This window comes from Balaenoptera musculus, chromosome 5 (genome assembly GCF_009873245.2).
Source record: "Balaenoptera musculus isolate JJ_BM4_2016_0621 chromosome 5, mBalMus1.pri.v3, whole genome shotgun sequence".
NCBI classification, from domain to species: domain Eukaryota; kingdom Metazoa; phylum Chordata; class Mammalia; order Artiodactyla; family Balaenopteridae; genus Balaenoptera; species Balaenoptera musculus.
In genome coordinates this window covers 42,764,820-42,784,066 of record NC_045789.1, presented here as the reverse complement: position 1 = coordinate 42,784,066, position 19,247 = coordinate 42,764,820, and the positions used below count along the sequence as shown (strand labels likewise).

At 35.4% G+C, this 19,247-nt stretch overlaps 1 protein-coding gene across 4 annotated transcripts in view; it reads left to right on the top strand.

Annotated features, from left to right (window-relative positions):
• Positions 1-17,515, top strand: part of LOC118895689 (vesicle-associated membrane protein 714-like) — a 31,653-nt gene extending 14,138 nt beyond the window's left edge. For 3 of the 4 annotated variants that reach the window (XM_036853130.1, XM_036853127.1, XM_036853129.1), the window contains 2 exons: positions 2,574-2,732; positions 16,697-17,515. In XM_036853130.1, the coding sequence (XP_036709025.1) occupies positions 2,574-2,732; positions 16,697-16,834 (297 nt within the window). In that variant the 3' untranslated portion in view covers positions 16,835-17,515. The remainder of the gene's footprint in view (positions 1-2,573; positions 2,733-16,696) is intronic. The other variant, XM_036853131.1, reaches the window with a different exon arrangement.
• The last annotated feature ends 1,732 nt before the right edge of the window (positions 17,516-19,247 follow it).

Genomic DNA, 19,247 nt, shown 5'->3' with positions numbered 1-19,247 from the left:
CATTTTTTATTGAAGTATAGTTGATTTACAATGCCGTGTTAGTTTCAGGTGTACAGCACAGTGATTCAGTTATATATATATTCTCTTTCAGATTCTTTTCCCTTACAGGTTATTACAAAGTATTGAGTACTTTGAGTATCATTGAATATAGTTGACTGTAGTTCTCTGTGCTATACAGTAGGTCTTTGTTGATTATCTATTTTATAAGTAGTAGTGTATATATCCCAAACTCTTAATTTATCCCTCCCCACACTGTCCCCCTTGGTAACCATAAGTTTGTTTTCTATGCCTGTGAGTCTCTTTCTGTTTTGCAAATGAGTTCATTTGTGTCTTTTTTTTTCTTAGATTGCACATATAAGCAATATCATATGATATTTGTCTTTGTCTGGCTTACTTCACTTAGTATGGTAATCTCTAGATCTATCCACGTTGCTGCAAATGGCATTATTTCATTCTTTTTTATGGCTGAGTAATATTCCATTGTATATATATACCACATCTTCTTTATCCATTCCTCTGTCGATGGACATTTAGGTTGCTTCCATGTCTTGGCTCTTGTAAATAGTGCTGCAGTAAACATTGGGGTGCATGTATCTTTTCAAATTACGGTTTTCTCCAGATGTAGAGGTCATTTTTAATATGGATAGAGTGGAAGACAAAAATAGCAACAAAGAACAAGAGCAATGAATAGAAAATGGTAACAAATATGGTAGATATTAATCCAACTATATCAATAATCACTTTAAAAGTTAATGGCCTAGGACTTCCCTGGTGGTGCACTGGTTAAGAATCTGCCTGCCAATGCAGGGGACACAGTTCAAGCCCTGGTCCAGGAGGATCCCACATGCCATGGAGCAACTAAGGCCATGCGCCACAACTACTGAGCCTGCGCTCTAGAGCCCACGAGCCACAACTACTGAGCCCACGTGCTGCAGCTACTGAAGTCCGCGCGCCTAGAGCCCGTGCTCCGCAACAAAGAGAAGCCACCGCAATGAGAGGCCGCGCACCGCAACAAAGAGTAGCCCCTGCTCGCCGCAACTAGAGGAAGCCTGCACGCAGCAACGAAGACCCAACTCAGCCAAAAATAAATAAATAAATTAATTAATTAATTAATTAAAATTAAATTAAAAAGTTAATGGTCTAAATACACCAATTAAAAGACAGATTGTCAAACTGGATCAAGAAGCTGTCATGAGAATGAGAAGACAAGCCACAGACTGGGAGAAAATATTTGCAAAAGGCAAATCTGATAAAGGACTGTAACCCAAAATATACAAAGTACTCTTAAAACTCAACAATAAGAAAACAAACAACCGAATTTTTAAAATGGGCCAAATATTTGAATAGATACCTCACCAAAGAAGATATACAGATGGCAAATAAGCATATGAAAAGGCTCAACATCGTATGTCATTAGGGAATTGCAAATTATAGCAACAATGAAATACCCCTAACACACCTCTTAGAATGGCCAAAATTCAAAACACTGACAACACCAAATGCTGGCAAGGATGTGGAGCAATAGGAACTCTTATTCACTGCTGATGGGAATGCAAAATGGTATAGTCACTTTGGAAGACAATTTGGCAGTTACTTACAAAACTAAAATACTCTTATCATATGATCCAGCAATAGTGCTCCTCGGTATTTACCCAAAGGAGTTGAAAATTATATCCACACAAAACCCTGTATATGGATATTACAGCAGCTTTATCCATAATTGCAAAGACATGGCAGCAATCAAGATGTCTTTCCATAGGTGAATGGATAAATAAACTACAGTACATCCAAACAATGGACTATTATTCAGCACTAAAAAGAAATGAGCTATTAAACCATGAACAGACATGGAGGAAACTTAAATGCATATTGCTAAGTGGAAGAAGCCAATCTGGAAACACTGCATACTGTATGACTCTAACTATATGATATTCTGGAAAAGACAAAACTATGGAGACAGTAAAAAGACCAGTTTTTGCCAGGGCTTAGGGGAAAAGGGAGTATGAATAGGTGGAGCACAGAGGATTTTACGGGCAGTGAAACTGTTCTGTATGATACTGTAATGATGAATACATGTCATTAGACATTTGTCAAAATCCACTGAATGTACAATATTAACAGTGAACCCTAATGGAAACTATGGACTTTGGATGATAATGATGCATCAATATAGGGTCATCCATTGTGACAAATGGACCACTCAAGTGCAGGATGTTGATAGTGAGGGTGGCCGTGCATGTATGGGGGGTAAGGAGCATGCAGGAACTCTGTAATTTCCACTCAATTTTACCATGAACCTAAAACTGCTCTTTTAAAAAGTCTATTCAAATAAATACACAATTTAAATTCTTTAAAAATCCACTGCTGATTGAATACATTGATATATTCCCTCTCCCGCCACCCCCCATTTTTTCTGCAAGATTATGGTAGGACAATTTGAGGCTTAGTTGATTCCTTATGCTGAAATACAAGTGAGATATGCCTTTGACACCTTTGTTCTAATTTGTACAATATATTACAATAGATCTCATTTATAGAAAATAAAATGTATATTATATTTCACTTCTATGTAGATGAAATACAATAAAAATCAAGAGGACAGCTTGATATCCGCACTGAAGAGTCAAGTAACTGATGTAAAAAATGTTATGACCCAAAATATCGATAAAATTTTGGAAAGAGAAGAAAGATTGAATATCTTCACTGATAGAACAGATGATCTGCAAACAACTGTGAGTGTTACACAGCTGTCTTAATACCCAAACAGTGCTCTAAGTCATAGGATCATTGCCCTTGAGACAAACTGCCAAAAGCAAAAACATACTGGGACACTTGGTGAGATAATCCTATGTCACCAAACTATGGCTTTGTCAAAAATTATTGAAATGCAACTAAAATATTAAAAGAATAATTATAAAACAATCCAAATTTTAAAGCCCATTAAAGTAGAAAGTGGTTATTTGTGTAACAGAATGGTTTCTTACATTAAGAAACACACAGGTTAGTCAACAAATAAATTGCAAGGGAAAAAAAGGAGAGGGAAACTTACCAATAAAAGGACTTAGAAGGTATATCAATTGCAATGTGTGGTCCTTATTTGGATTTTGATTCAAACAAACTATAAAAATGAAAATTTACAACTTCATGAGACAAATAGATATTTGAACTCTAGCTGGATATTAGATGAGGTTTAGGAATATAATTAATTTTTAGGTGTGATAATGGCATTGTGGTTGTGTTTTTAAACGAGTCATTACTTATTAGAGATACATACTAAAATATTTACAAATGAAATTATGTAACATCTGAGATTTGCTTCAAAATAGTTCGAGTGGAGGAGTAGAATGGTGTATAAATTAAACAAAATTGGCCATAAATTGACAATGGTTAAATCTGGATGCTGAGTATACAAGGGTTCATTATACCATCCTGTCAACTTTTGTATGTGTCTGAAACTCTCTATTAGAAAATAGTTTTAAAACAATCACCAAGTGTTCAACAGTTCCTTTTGAGCATTTTTTTTTTTGGCTGCATCCCAAGACTTGTGGGATCTTAGTTCCCCAACCAGGGATCGAACCTGTGCCTCCTGCAGTGGAAACTCGGAGTCCTAACCACTGGACTGCCAGGGAATTCCCCCGCTTCGAGCATTTTAAATTTTATTTTGACAGATCTTTTCTAGAAACACAGCCACCATATAAAGCAAAGTATACACACTACATTTTACTCATCAAGTTCTATTGATTCAACTTCCTAAATCTTTTTTGTTCTAAGCCTCGTTTTTTTCACCTTTCAAAACAATTTACCAAGGTATTATTCACATATATTCACCCAGTTTAAGTGTGGAGTTTGACAAATTGTGGTAATTGTGTACAATTGTGTGACCACAATCAAGTTGTGGACTAGCTCTTCCATCCTAAAATCTGCCCTCCTTTGTAGTTGACTCTTCACCAACCCTGACCCCAACCAACCACTAATCTGTTTTCTGTCACTATAGTGTTGTCTTTTCTACAACGTCGTATGAATAGAATCATACAATACAGTCTTTTGTGTTTGACATCTTTTACTTAATATAATGTGTTTTATATTCATGTTGTTGTGTGTTAATATGTTACTCCTTATCATTGCTAAATAATATTCCACAGATAGCTAAATCTCTTTTAAACACACCTTCTGCCCATCCCAGTGCTACTCACTGTCTCACTCCAAGATCAATTATCTCTTGTCTGACTATGGTAATTCCCAGATTTAATTGTTCTCCCTATTTTTGGTTCTACTCTGCTCCAGTCATCCTCCACACCGACACTAGAGTATTCTTTTAAAATGCAAGTATGAGCGTTATCTGTAGCCTTTTTAAAACCCTCTAGTGGTGCCGCTTTGTCCAAGCAGGGTAGAGTCCAACCTCCCTAACTTAATGAGCTTTCTTCTGACTATATTGCCAGTCATATCACCCAGAGGTCATGTCTTGTAGTTTATAAATCTCAAAAAATATCAGACTATTTGTAGTTCTCCAAAATACCTGTTGCATTATTTCACACCTTTATGCATACTGTTCCCTCTTTTTCCTTGCCCTGGAAAACTTCTACTCATCCAGCAAAACCCAACTCAAGAATCATCTCCTCATCCACTGCCCAGGCTGAGTTTATGCCTCTCTCATCTATGCCATCCCTGTACCTTGTATTTATTGATCGATTAAACAAATATCTTTTGAAGATCTACTGTCTACCAGGCTCTATAATAGGCACTAAGAATAATAAGGATGAATATGATAGCCACAACCCCAGCAAACAAGCACTCAATGTTAGTTAAATTAAACACTACTTACTTAAACAAAGCAATCCTCTACATTGTTTTTATAGCAGGAAAAAGATGCGGTCACATCAGTTTATATAATCTACAAAGAAGAATTAATAAAGTAAATCATTGTCTAGCATTGCAGTTGTTGTCTTTATGAGAGTTATAACACAAGAGTTCAGATAAAACTGTCCAAGCCATTTAGATTCATTCATTGTTCATTAATAAACATTCTTTGGGGGCCTGTTATATACAGGATATTATGCTTGTCATCTTCAGGGATAAAAGAATGGAATAAGATACTTGCCACAGTTTAATCTACTGCAGGAGACATATTTGTATAAACCTAACTGCAATATAAAGTATGTGTTAAGTGTCATAATAGATGGATAAAGCATAACAGCCAAATAACAGCCAAACAGTGGATATCTGATAGTACCTACATTTTTACAACGCATTTTGAAATTACAGTCAGAAAATTCCACAATCAATATTACCTCATTCAACATTTATTTCAAGTATATGAAAAGGGTTTTTTAAAATATTTATTTATTTATTTATTGGCTGCCTTGGGTCTTAGTTGCAGCACACGGGATCTTCTGTTGCGGCGTGCAGGCTCTTTGTTGCGGTGCACAGGCCTTTCTCTAGTTGTGGCGTGTGGGCTCCAGAGCGAGCAGGCTCAGTAGCTGTGGCGCGGGCTTAGTTGCCCTGCGGCATGTGGGATCTTAGTTCCCAGACCAGGGATTGAACCAGCATCCTGTGCATTGCTAGACGGATTCTTAACCACTGGACCACCAGGGAAGTCCCTATGAAAAAGTTCTGAGAATAATACATCTAATACCCTTGTAATCATCAGCCAGCTTTATCTGGACTTAATATTTTGCCACATTTGGTTTGGGCCTTTGTTTCTTAAAGAAATAAAATTATACATATAATTAAAGTCCCCTGTGTACCTTTCCCAAACCCATTCCACTCCCTCACCAGAAGAACCACTGTCGTGAATTTGATTTGAATCATTTGTATGCATGTTTTGATTCCTCTGCTATATATGTGTAGCTATATATGTATCTGTAGTATTGGTTTGCATTTTTAAACTTTGTATTTATGACATTATAATGAACCTATCCTTCTGAAACCTCAGTTTTTAGTTCAACATTATGTTTTTGAAATGTATTCATTTTGATACACTTAGCTCTAATTCATCAATTTAGCTTCTGACAGCATATCATTACTATTTTAAGAAATACAGAAATACTTATCCTTTCCCCTTTGAATAAATATTAATGTAGATTCCAACTTCTTTATTATGAACACTACACTGAACACCCTTGTACATGTCTTTTAGTACACATTCACAAAATGTTTCTAAGACAATGGTCTATAGAGTTTTTTGATCATATATACTTATTCATAAAATATTCTTGAGAATGCATTTAAATATATATAAATTATATATATTCTTCTATAATAATGTTATATATTAAAACATACTAAGTAGAAATTAAAAGAATGAGACAAAGATGAAATAAAATATTAAATAACTTTTCTTAAGAAAATTAAAACTATGTCTCTCTGATTAAGAAAAATTTTAATAATGTATTTTAACGATAGTGTGATTAAAAGTCAGATTTGATTACAAATGACTATTTTTTAAGTCTCTAAATATGGCAGGTAGAGTGTTCAAACTAGAAGCAGAGATATATCCTCTTTGTCATTTTCTTGTTTATCTTTGCCTTGTTAGTATAATTAAGCCACATGTCTACTTTAGCTTAGTTAAAACTAAATAATATTACCCATGTATTACCCATAATTCACTTACCCATATAAATTGTAGGTATTGCAATACACTACAAGAGAGTGGACAAAGGGGTCTGCAGTGGCCAACTCTGCATCACTGTGGAATTTCCTCTCTACCCTCAAAACATCTTAACTTTCATGATTTACCATTTTACATCATACCTAGGGAAGATATCAGTGCCTATCCATATGTTAAATTTTAAATATTTTCATTTCCTTCTTGTTTCTTAGATTAAAATGAACAAATAGATATGGTTCTAATATTATTTTCCTGCTCTCCAGTGGGTCATCTTTTACAACCCCCTGGGATGCTAGATCCCATTTTTGACCCACCGTTCTATAATATATACATAGAAATGGAATTGCTGGATCTTAAAATATGTGCACCTTTGAATTAGCCAAATGTTTCAAAATTGCTTTCCAAAGTGTTGTGCCAGTTTATACTCCCATCGGCGCTGTATGAGATGCCCCGTCGCCCCACACTGTCTTTCCAAAACCTGAGATTATTAGATTATAACTTTTAACAGTCTGGTAGGGGAAAGAAAGTAACTATTGTCTTGATTTGCATTTCCCTAATTTGGGATGACAGAGAGCAATTTTTGTTTATTAACCATTAGAGTTTCTTCTGTGAGTGGCCTGTTGATATCCTTTGCCCATTTTGCTAATGGGGTGCTTATCTTTTTTAATAATTTAGTATATATATAAAATACTAATGTTATAACTATTAGAATGATGAATGAGTATATAATTCTTCATCCTAACACCTAGTTGTAGAAAGTGTAAATATGTTCTCCCCGTATGTGGCTTGATTTTAACTTTGTGTATAGTGTCTTTTTTAGGACAGAAGTCTTTTCTCTTTACTATTTTTTTTTATTAAAGTGTAGTTGATTTACACTGTTGTATTAATTTCTGCTATAGAGCAAAGTGATTCAGTTATACATATATAACAATATATATACATTCTTTATATTCTTTTCCATTATGATTTATCATAGGATATTGAATATAGTTCTCTGTGCTGTACAGTAGGACCTTGTTGTTTATCCATTCTATATATAAAAGGTTACATCTGCTAACCCCATCCTCCAATCCATCCCTTCCCAGCCCCCTCCCCCTTGGCAACCACCAGTCTTCTCTCTATGCCCGTGAGTCTGTTTCTGTTTCATAGATAGGTTCATTTGTGTCATATTTTAGATTCCATATATAATGATATCATATGGTATTTGTCTTCCTCTTTCTGACTTACTTAGTATGATAATCTCTAGCTGCATCCATGTTGCTGCAGATGGCACTATTTCATTTTTTATGGCTGAGTAGTATTCCATTGTATATATGTACCACTTCTTCTTTATCCATTTATCAGGACAGACGTCTTTAACTTTCATGTAGGCAAATGTATCAGTCTTGCCCTTTATGCTTTCTGTGTCTTAAGAACGCCTTCCTTTCCCCAGGTTATAAAGATGCTCTTATGTTGTCTCCTAAAAGTTTTTATTCCTGCTTCTTAAACATGAATCTTTAAAACATCTGGAATTTTATTTTTGCATAAAATATGAGGTAGGAATCAAATTTTATTATTTTCTGTATAAATAACCAGTTGCCCAAATGACCATTTATTAAATAGCTCAGCCTTTCCCATTTGGTTTGTAATGCCAACCTTGCCACGTATAATGTTTCCATATGTAAACAATTTTCGTTCTTTTGATTCGTATGTATTATATTCTTCTGATCTATTTCTATTTCCTTGGGCCAGTACTACACCATTTTAGTTACTGTGATTTTATGAGAAGTCTTAATATCTTATAGGGCAAGTTCGTCTACTTTCTCTTTTTTTGGAAATTATGTTGGCAAGGCTTGCTTCTTTCTCTTTCGGGGAACTTTAGATTCTACATCTCAAGTTACACACACACACACACACACACACACACACACACACAAATTGTTGGGGTATTAGTTGGAATTACATTAATATGGGGAGAACTGACACCTTTAAAATACTGTTTTCCCTTCTCTGAACATGCTATGTCTCTTCATTTTTCTAAGTCTCTTTCAAAATCTTTCAGTAGAGTTTTATAATTTTTCCCCTAAGGGTCTTGTACAACTCTTCTGAGATTTATTTCTTGATATCTTACAGTATTTGTGGCTATTGTATATGATATTTTTTAAACTACATTTTCAAAAAATTTTTGGTTAATAGGAACACAGTCAATTTTTGCATACTGATTTTGTATCCCAAGTCTTGCTGAACTCTTTTATGGTAATATTGTTTGTCTGTGGATTTATTTGCATTTTCTACATAGAAATTCCATCATATATGAAAAATGACTGGATTTTTTTTTATCCTTTCCAATATGTATTTTCTTTGCTTCCTTGCTCATGCCTCCCTCTCAAGTTAAAGGCAACTACCTTGAGACCATTAGGCTTGGTTGGATAGGAAGCTTATACCCTTAATCTGATCTCTAATGCAGGGCACAATCTTTTTGTAATTGAGGTAAAATTCACATAACAAAAAATTAACATTTTAAAGTATACAATTCAGTGGCAATTGGTACATTCACAATGTTGTGTACCCACCACCTCTATCTAGTTCCAAAACATTTTATCACCCCAAAAAGAAACTTCATGCCCATTAAGCAATTACTCCCCAGCCCCTAACAACCAATAATCTACTTTCTGTCTCTATGGATTTACCAGTTCTGAGTATTTCATATAAATGGAATTATACAATCTGTTATCTTTTGTGTCTGGCTTCTTTCACTTAGCATGATGTTTTCGAGGGTCATCCATGTTGTAGCATGTATCAGTACTTCATTCCTTTTTGGCTGAATAATATTCCATTGTATGGATTTACCACAACTTGTTTATCCATTCATCAACTGATGGACATTTGTGTTGTTTCTGCCTTTTGGCTACTGTGAATAATGCTGCTATGAACATTTGTGTACAAGTTTTTGTTTGAATAGTTGTTTTCAATTCTTTTATGTATGTACATAGGAATGGAATTGCTGGATTATATGGTAATTCTATTTTAACTTTTTGAGGAATTGCCAAACTATTTTCCACAGTGGTTGAACCATTTTACCTTCCCACCAGTAATGTAAGAGGGTTCCAATTTCTCCACATCCTGTTCAACACTTGTTATTTTTCCTTCTTTTTTTTTATTATAGCCATCCTACCAGGTGTGAAGTGGTATCTTACTTTGATTTGCATTTCAAGTCATTTGCCCATTTTTAATAGGTTTGGGGGGGTTTTGTAATTGAGGAAGGGTAGAATCTTAGTGGGCATCTGTCATTAAAAGGCCTTTTCAATCTAATGTCTTATTATTTGGGCCCAAAAACCATCAGCTTATCCAATCTTCCAATGTTCCACATTTCTGCAGTCTCTCTATTCCTTTTCATTTCTTCTTGCAAACCAGCCAGTTGCCTTGCTAAATGTAGCCAGTAACAAGAACTCACACTACTACCTTTCTATTTTCCAACCTTTTCTTCTAAAAGGACAGACTCGGTAGTATTTTGTCTGCCTTCCAAATTATCACAGGCAATAGTTTTAGCAAATATTTTACCCTGCAGAGCATTGGTCTCTATCTTTCCAGACTCTAATATCAGTTTCTTCTGTGCCTACCACCTGATGGCTAAGCCAGTGCTACATGTTTTAGAGTTCTGTATTGATAATAACAACATCTCATCCTACTACAATTTCACTATTAGAGAAACATTGGCTATACCAACATACCTCAAGTTTTCAGTGTTTTAACTCAACAGAGGTTAATTTCTCGGTATATAACAGTATAAGGCAGGCTTTCAGTGAGCAGACTTCCACAGGGTAATCCAGAAACCCAAGTTTTTTCCATTTTGTGACTCTGTCATTGCCTTTGGCCCCTCAGAATCTTTCAATTTCAGGTGGCAGCTGGTTAAACAGGGAGTGGAAGAAGCACATTTGCTTTGAGCCAGTTCAGCCCGAAAGTGACACCCATCATTTCTACTCACAATCTATTGGTAGGAATTAGTCTTATAGCTTTGCATAGGTACATGGGGTAGAGAGGGGACACAGCAAGGGGTGGGGTGAAAGGCCTGAGAAATGTGGTCTGTGATTGGACAGTCTCTTGCCAGCAACAACTGTACATTATGGAAGGGGAACTAAAGTCTTCAGTGGATAGCTGGCTGTCTTTATCACATCTGGAAGTTTATCACTAAAGGAAATTCTAAAGGAACTATAGATAGTGGTAAAGGTGTAGGTAACACTAAATGAATATTGACTGCAATATAGGTGACGAGAAGTGGTTGGATTCTGGATATATTTTTAAGGTGGAGCGAATTAGAGTTGCTGACAGATTGGCCATGAGGTGAGAGAGTCAAGAAAGACTCCAAAGCTTTGAGCCTACTTAACAGGAAGGATGGAAATTGAGTAGTTTCATTGCTTTCCTCACGTGAGCCCAAGGGTTAGCCCGCTGTGAGCACTAAATCCTAAGCCCTGCCTGCATGGTAGAGGCCAACATCATCACCTTCCCAAATCCAGAGGAGCTGCACCATCAGAGCAACTTCTCACTGCTTTCCTAGGTTCCTGCACTTGGCCTTACTCTTACTTTCTTCCAAATCAGTTATGCATTTAAAAGTTTGCTTCTTATATTTTATCTAGCATTTCTGAGTAGTAATAGTGTCAGGGTTATAGGGTTACATAATCTACTATATCACTGGATCTATTACTTTTTTATTAGATTAGATCATGTTTCTTTCTTATCAGAAAAGAGGCAACATCTAAATCCCAGAAAGTTATAGCAAAAAAATTAAGAGATTTTTTTTTTCACTTTACTGCCTTCCAAACAAATCCCACTTTTATGTATCCATTGTATTTTCATGATTACATGGGAAAAAATGACTTCCTCTTTGAAGCCAGTTGAGTAGAAGCAGCTCAATAAAAGATTAAATTTGGGACTTCCCTGGTGGTTCAGTGGTTAAGACTCCCCACTTCCACTGCAGGGGCTGCCGGTTTGATTCCTGGTCGGGAAACTAAGATCCCACATGCCATGCGCAGTGCAGCCAAAAAAAAAAAAAAAAAAATAGGAAAAAAAAATAAAGATGAAATTTGACTGAAATATTTTACTATTGTTCTGAGATTATTTTCACACAGATATCACATAATCATTCTCACTAAACCCTCTATTTTTGCCTAGCTAAATTAATTTTCTCTCTCTCTCTATCTTTTTGTAAAAGACCCAACTATTCTTAAAAAGCAGATTTGGCTTTTTAACAAAAAGTAGGCCAATAGGCTTTCTGTCAGTCTGCCTACAGATAAATATGGGTCATGGATTTTAACTTGCAGATTAAACATATACATTTATTTTGGTATCCTCTCAAAACTCCAATAAAATGATAGGTAAAACAACAATTAGAGATTTTAATGTATAAACCACTAGGACTTTTTAGAAAAAGAACAAGAGAAAAGAAATTTCAAAATTTTGGAAGCTAGGAAAATGGGTTCTGAGTACTTAATAGCCTCATTAGAGCAGTAAAAGCTCGAAAAACAAGCTTATAGCAGAAGATATTAAGATGCCAAATGATCCAGGCCATAGAACCTTGGAAAGGATCAGAAATTGGACACACATCATACTTCTAAAAGTAGACACACGGTACTTCTAAAAGCAGTATGGGTCTAGAAAGAAGAGACTGGGTATAAAGTCTTTAAAAGGAACATTTTACCTGTAGAGCCCCTTCCTGACTTTTTACAGCCACAGTTTCCTCTCCTTACCCCTGACAAAGGATAATAAATTGTATTATCTAAAGACAACAGACCTAAGAGATTCTAAACTCATTTACCAGGTGCAGTTAAGGCCAGAGTGACCATCATATTAAAATTAGGTGGACTAAGTATAACTCCACATCCTGAATAGGGTGACCATTCCCCAAGCTCTCTCCCAGTCAGCTTCACCCAGGCAGGAGATTAGAGGATTCCTCCCTAAGAAAACTCACGAGGCCAAGGAAAAAAGACCTACAGATACTGACCAACAGATATTGAGGCATTCCCCCAGTGAAATAGTCAGGTTCATACCAGATTATCCTATAGTGAAGCCCACCAAATGATAGCCCTCACTCACTCATATGGAGTTTCCAATCATCATTTTAGATCATGAGATATTTGAGAAAAATCTCTATGATAAAAAAAAATCAAAGTAAACAGAAAAAAGGAACTCAGACAAAACAGATAATGCAGAAGCAAAAGAAAGCTTCATTTAAAAAAAAAATCTCTCTGGGGGGAAGGATAAATTAGAAGTTTGGGATTAACATAAACACACTACTATGTATAAAATCGATAACCAATAAGGACCTACTGTATAGCACAGGGAACTATACTCAATATTTTGTAATAACCTATAGTGGAAAAGAATCTGAAAAGGAATATATATATATATATATATATATATACACACACACATATACATATGTATGTATATCTGAATCACTGTGTTGTACACCTGAAACTAACACAATATTGTAAATTATACTTCACTTAAAAGAAGCAAACAGGGCTTCCCTGGTGACGCAGTGGTTAAGAATCTGCCTGCCAATGCAGGGGACACGGGTTCGAGCCTCATTAGAGCAGTAAAAGCTGCTGGTCCGGGAAGATCCCACATGCCGCGGAGCAACTAAGCCCATGTGCCACAACTACTGAGCCTGAGCTCTAGAGCCTGCGAACCACAACTGCTGAGCCCGTGTGCCTAGAGCCCGTGCTCCGCAACAAGAGAAGCCACCATAACAAAGAGTAGCCCCCACCCACCACAACTAGAGAAAGCCCACAGACAGCAACAAAGACCCAACGCAGCCAAAAATAAATAAATAAATTTATTAAAAAAAAAAAAAAAGACCTCTCTAATGTCTTGGGAGAAATAATAGAAGATAATATTGTACAACCCTGAAACAAGAATGGAAAGCTACATAACAGCTTATTCATAGAACAAAAAGATCTTTTGGAATTTAAAACAACAGTAAAATTTTTAAATTAAATAGAATGATTATAATATAAAGTTGAGATATTCTCTCAGAGAGCAGAGCAGAAAGAGAGAGAAAAGACAGAGAATCAGTCTAAGAGATCCAACATGTGAATAACAGGATTTTCAGAAAAAGAAAATGAAGGAACCAGAGGGGAGAAAATCAGATTAATACAAGAAAAAATCCTACAACTAAATAACATGAATTTACAGATTCAATGAACAACAAAAGAGGATCATAGCAGGGCATGTAATCTTGAAATTATAGAACGTTAAAAAGGAAGAGAAGATTCTGAAGGTTTTTAGAGAGAGAGAAAAAACAAAGACTTGGCAATTAGAATAACAGATTTTGCAAAAGCAATATATGGGTGCTAAACAAAAATAAAGGAATGCTTTTAAAATTCTGAAGGAAAATGATTTCCACACTAGACTTCTATACCCAAATTACCAAGGGTAGAATAAAGACATTTCTAGGCATGTAAATTCTCAGAAACATATCTCCCACTCACCCTTTCTAAGCAGTTTTCAGCAGAAATTTTTCACCAACAGAAGGAAATAAATCAAGAAAGGGAATGAAATGAGACTGAAAAAACAAAAGGCCCAGCACAAGAGAAGGGCATTCCCAGGATACTGGTGCAGAAAGATCTGAAGATTAAAGCTATAGGTATAGCAAACCTAGACCCCAACCAAACCACATTGGAGAAGATCAAAAGGCTCTGTGAGGAACTTCAAGATAAAGCAGAAGGATCCAACAGAGGAACCATCAAAGGAAGGATATTTTCCAGCTCCTTTGGAGAGTTTAGGAATGAATTACTTGTTGGTAGATTAAAAACTAATAAATGAAAACATTTTAACTACCTACCTATTATTAGCTCTAGAGAAACCAAAAAGCTATACATTAAAGTCAATGTAGTCAAACATGCTCCATGTCTCAGGGAATAGTTACAAAGCTTTAATTAAACAAAAAGAATAGGAAAGAAAGGAAAGGTGTGTGTTTGGGGAAGGGGGTTTGGAGGTATGGTAGGAGTTAAATCCCCTTTTCTATAGTTGGAAACAGGAAAAATCAAGAAAAAAAAAATATATATATGTTTTCTAGCAATACAGAGGAAAACAAACAGCAGGAAAAAATAAACAGCTAAATGAGGTGCATTCAACAAGTATTTACTGAGCACCCACTATATGTCAGACACTGTTCTAGGTCAGGGTTTCTCAACCGTGGCACACTCTGGACTGTCCTATGCATTGTAGGATATTCAACAGCATTCCTGGCTTCTATCCATTAGATGCCCAGTAGCACCCCTACAGTCATGACAGTCAAAAATGTCTCCTGATATCGCCAAAAGTCCTCTGGAGGGCAAAATTATCCCCGGGTGAGAACCACTGTTCCAGGAAATAGAGATACAGCAATTAACAAAACACACAAAAAAGAGCTGAAAGTGATTACCTCTGAAAAATAGGATCAGGTTGAGAAGGAGCAGAGCAGGAAAATGCAGTTTTTACTCATAAGCCTTACAGAATTCTGACTTTTCAAACTATATATACACACTACATTAATAAAAGAGAATAAATAATCTAAGAGAAAGATATAAAGTCCATTTATACCTTAATTCACTGTTTCTACACGAGGCAGTATAGAGTCATGCAATTCTAGATTTGAATTCCAGCTCCACCACTTACTCTAAATCTGAGGCAAGTAACTTAAACCTTTCTGAGCCTCATTTTCTTCAACACTATAAAACAGGAATATTTACCTAAGGTTATTATAAGTATTGCATATTATTATGCAAAAATACATATAATGCATGTCCTATAGTACCTGCACTTTAAGCATTCAATAAATTATAACATCTTGGAAAGTATATGTAGTCACTAGCTTCCATACGCCAGATCCTTGAGAATAACCACCAGCATCTTGGATATATATAAACCTGGGGCTCCCATAACTTGTCATATACTAGAGTCATGAGGCCATCTGAGTGGCATACCAGGACTCATGCCACTTATAGCATGCACTGTAATCATGTACATACCTTGATTTTGTTCTTGGGAAATCACCATATATACTGAGAGTAAAAAAGCAGATCTGATGCACGAAGAAAGATAACTGAAATATGTTAGAGTTTTACTTATCCAGGTGGCAGATAGCAGAAATCCATGTAAGCATCAAGCAATTTATTTGTATCACGACTATATGAAAAGCAGTTACATATATTTTAAAAATAAAAAGGAGTAGACCAAATGAAAACAATAAAGCTTACTTCAGGGGGTGGGGGGAAGGATTTCACAATTTCGTGTGACCATGTTTCATTTCTCTCCACTGCTCCTTGGATTCTTTCAATAATCTTAATAAAATTTAATAAAAGTGAGCTATTTTGTTTAGGTTAATTAGGTTAAGATATGAAACTTTTTGTATCATACTTTACGAAGTCCATCTCATTATTCATCAGAATATTAATTAATTATAATAATGGCATAATTTATTCTAATATCCAGTCTCGATATACTATATTCACTATCTCAGTTAATCCTCACAATCTGGGCTACTATGTGGCAGATGCTATTATCCTCATTTAATAGATTTAGTCATTCATTTTTTCAACAAATACTATTATAATTGAACACCTGCTCTATGTTGTTTGCTGTTGGGAATATAGCAGTGAATGAAACACAAAAAATCCCTGCCTTCATAGAACTTACGTTCTCAACAAACAACAATTAAGTAAAATGTACATATTGTTAGATAAGAGATAAGTACTTTGGAGAAAAATAATGTATTGAAGAGGAATAGGGCTTCTGGAATGGAGATGGGGTAGCAATTTTAAATAGGGTTGTAGGGGATAGTGGAATTTAAGTAGAATCATGATGTAAAGATGAGGAAACTGAAGTTCAGAGAGTTAGTAACTTATTCAAGGTCACAAAATTAATAAAGCCAATAAAAGTATAGCTGAACACAATAAAGAATCTTGGTGCATCATTTTATAATAGCTGCTCAGACTTATTGAGACTTTCTGTGATTGGTCAAACACAAATTAAATCTGTTCCTCTAAATCATTCTAATAAGTATTGTAGTGTGCACATTAATCCAGAAATGGAAAGAAAACATTAAATTTGTGTTTATTTTCATTTCAGGCCAAAGAATCCCAAAAAACAAGAAAGATTCTTGGGAGGATATGGTGGAAACACTTCAAAAAGATTACAGTCATCACCATGGCCATTCTCCTTTCAGTCATCATCATTCTTTTAAGTACAAATGTAATACCAACTTGACCCTTCTCCCCATCCCCAGCAGGTACCAATAAATTGTTATATGTAATTATAGAGTTCTACAACCAACGATTACAAAAGCCTTCTCTAGTGGTAGGAGGAATGGAGGAAAAGGGGGTTGGAAGTATTTCCTTGTCCCTTTAGTGTTCCTTGACTCTTGTCTTTGTACCTCTCCCATTTCTGTAATCCCATTTGTTTTTTTTTTACCACTGCTCCACTACTCTTCTCTTTGTTAATACTACAAGCACATACCCTGAAATCAGACTGCCAAGCTTCAACTCTCCACTCTGCCACATACCATATAGATGACTTTGGACAAGTTGGTTAACCTTTGACCCTGTTTCCTCATCTTTAAAATGGAGCTAATAATAATAATACCGCATAGAGTTGTTGTCTACCACATAGAAAATGCTATTTAAGTGTTAACTATTACTTAATAGGAAAGATGATTGCATTTATGGCATTGATTAAATCCCCATCATCTTACTGCTTACTCAGAAATGACCTTAAAATTCCCTTAGAAATAAGAATCCTTACATGAGTACAGTCCAGATACACAGTCACCTCTTCTACATATTCTTTCATTTGAAATGAAAATTCAAACCATTGTGTTTTATACTAGGCATTTCTTTGGGTAAAGATTAAAAAATTAGGAAACTTTATCATTTCTCTAATAAATCACAGGTCATGTCTTCTATTTTACCACCCTAACAGCTTTTTTTTCTTTTTAACTGATACACTTCATCCAATAACCTTGAATCACTAAGATTTCTAAAACCCAAAACGTTCAACTTCACTTCGCAGTTGGTTACAAAGTTTCATGAATTCTATTTCCTAAGTGGGATCTTGAGGTCTAAAGTAGGTTTTAAAAATCATAAAAATCATAGTGATTCATGGGGAAGAATAAAAAGATTAGAACAGGGGTTCCTGACTACCAGAGAACTCATTTTAATTCTGATAATGATCAAATATCAGCATTTTAAATAGGTCCCAATTCCTCCAGCACAATATCACCTTTGCATTCACAAAATACTTTTTAAAGCATTTTAAATGTTAGAAACTTTTGGAGTTTCTGTAATTTATACCCAGGAAAAAAAATATAGTCTGACATATGTACTAAGTGCTTTGGGGGAGAGGTGTCTCATTAAATTTTACAATGACATGAAGAGGTAAAAACTATTAAGATAGTATAATGTAAAGCACATAAAACTGGCTGGCACGTAAGTGCTATGTAATGTTAGTTCATATTTTTATTTTGCATATGAGAAAATAGCAATGTTAAATGGCATGTTCAAGATCACACAGCTAGAAGGCTGAGATTTTACTGATTCAAGTACTAACTGAGGTATATAGTCACGAAACCCACATGTTTAACTCAGAGTATATTATCTGACCCCTTAAATTAATTGTGGGCCAGACAACACACATCAGTACTATTTTGCTTTGGACCAGGTTAGTAGGTTGTTTTGGGGGGGTAGAGATAGGAATCTGAAGGAATATTGAGAGGAGATATTGTCATGCATTTTGCTGCCATTATTTTTGTAGCCCTATAAAATTTGCCTCCAATTATTTCTATAATTTATAATTATGTACAAAACAATGTATTTGTATCCTGATTGCCAGTGAATACTAGCATATTTATTGCCAAAAGACATCAAATTTAACACCTAATCTAGCCACCACACCACCCCCAATTTTACATTTTAGGATGCCAAGACCCAGAAGCCTAAAAAATAAATAAAATGCCTTTGCAACCTCCCTCCACTTGCAGCGTGTTTAAAGCACAGGCTATCACCCTGGTTCCAGGCAGCACGGCCCATGTAATACCTGTTTTCCTAGGCAGTCTTAAATAGAGTTTAAGAGTTTTCCAGATGACTTCTATTTTTATGAACTGTTGAAAGCTGCTAGGAAGAAGTAAGCAAAGCACTCATTTAGTAAAGTGTTTCCCTGCTATTTGTGCAACATCTAGCAGAATGTACCTGAGTAGAAAGAAACAAATATTAAGACCACCTTAGATTTTTCATTTATGCATTCAAATATTGTTGAGTTCCTCCTCTGCACCAAAACAGTCCTAAATCATTAGGATTTATTCTAAGTTACCACATTGATAGAGATAACAGATGTTTGAGAAATTAACGGCTGTATATATAGAAGTATAAGAAATGGTCCTGATCCTAAGGGAAGCGTACATTCCAGTTGAGGAGGCAAGACCAACAAAGATCATAAACACGTTAAAATAACATCTACTAAGTGATGCATTGTGTGGCAGGGAAAAAATACAAGAAAGATAATGATCAACACTGGCTCCAGTCACTGAGGAAGATCTGCATGCTTAGAAGTGGGATGGGAATTGGACCTTATTAGAAATCAAATTTATCTCAATAGGTAAAGGCAGTCCAGTTAATATTGTTACTGA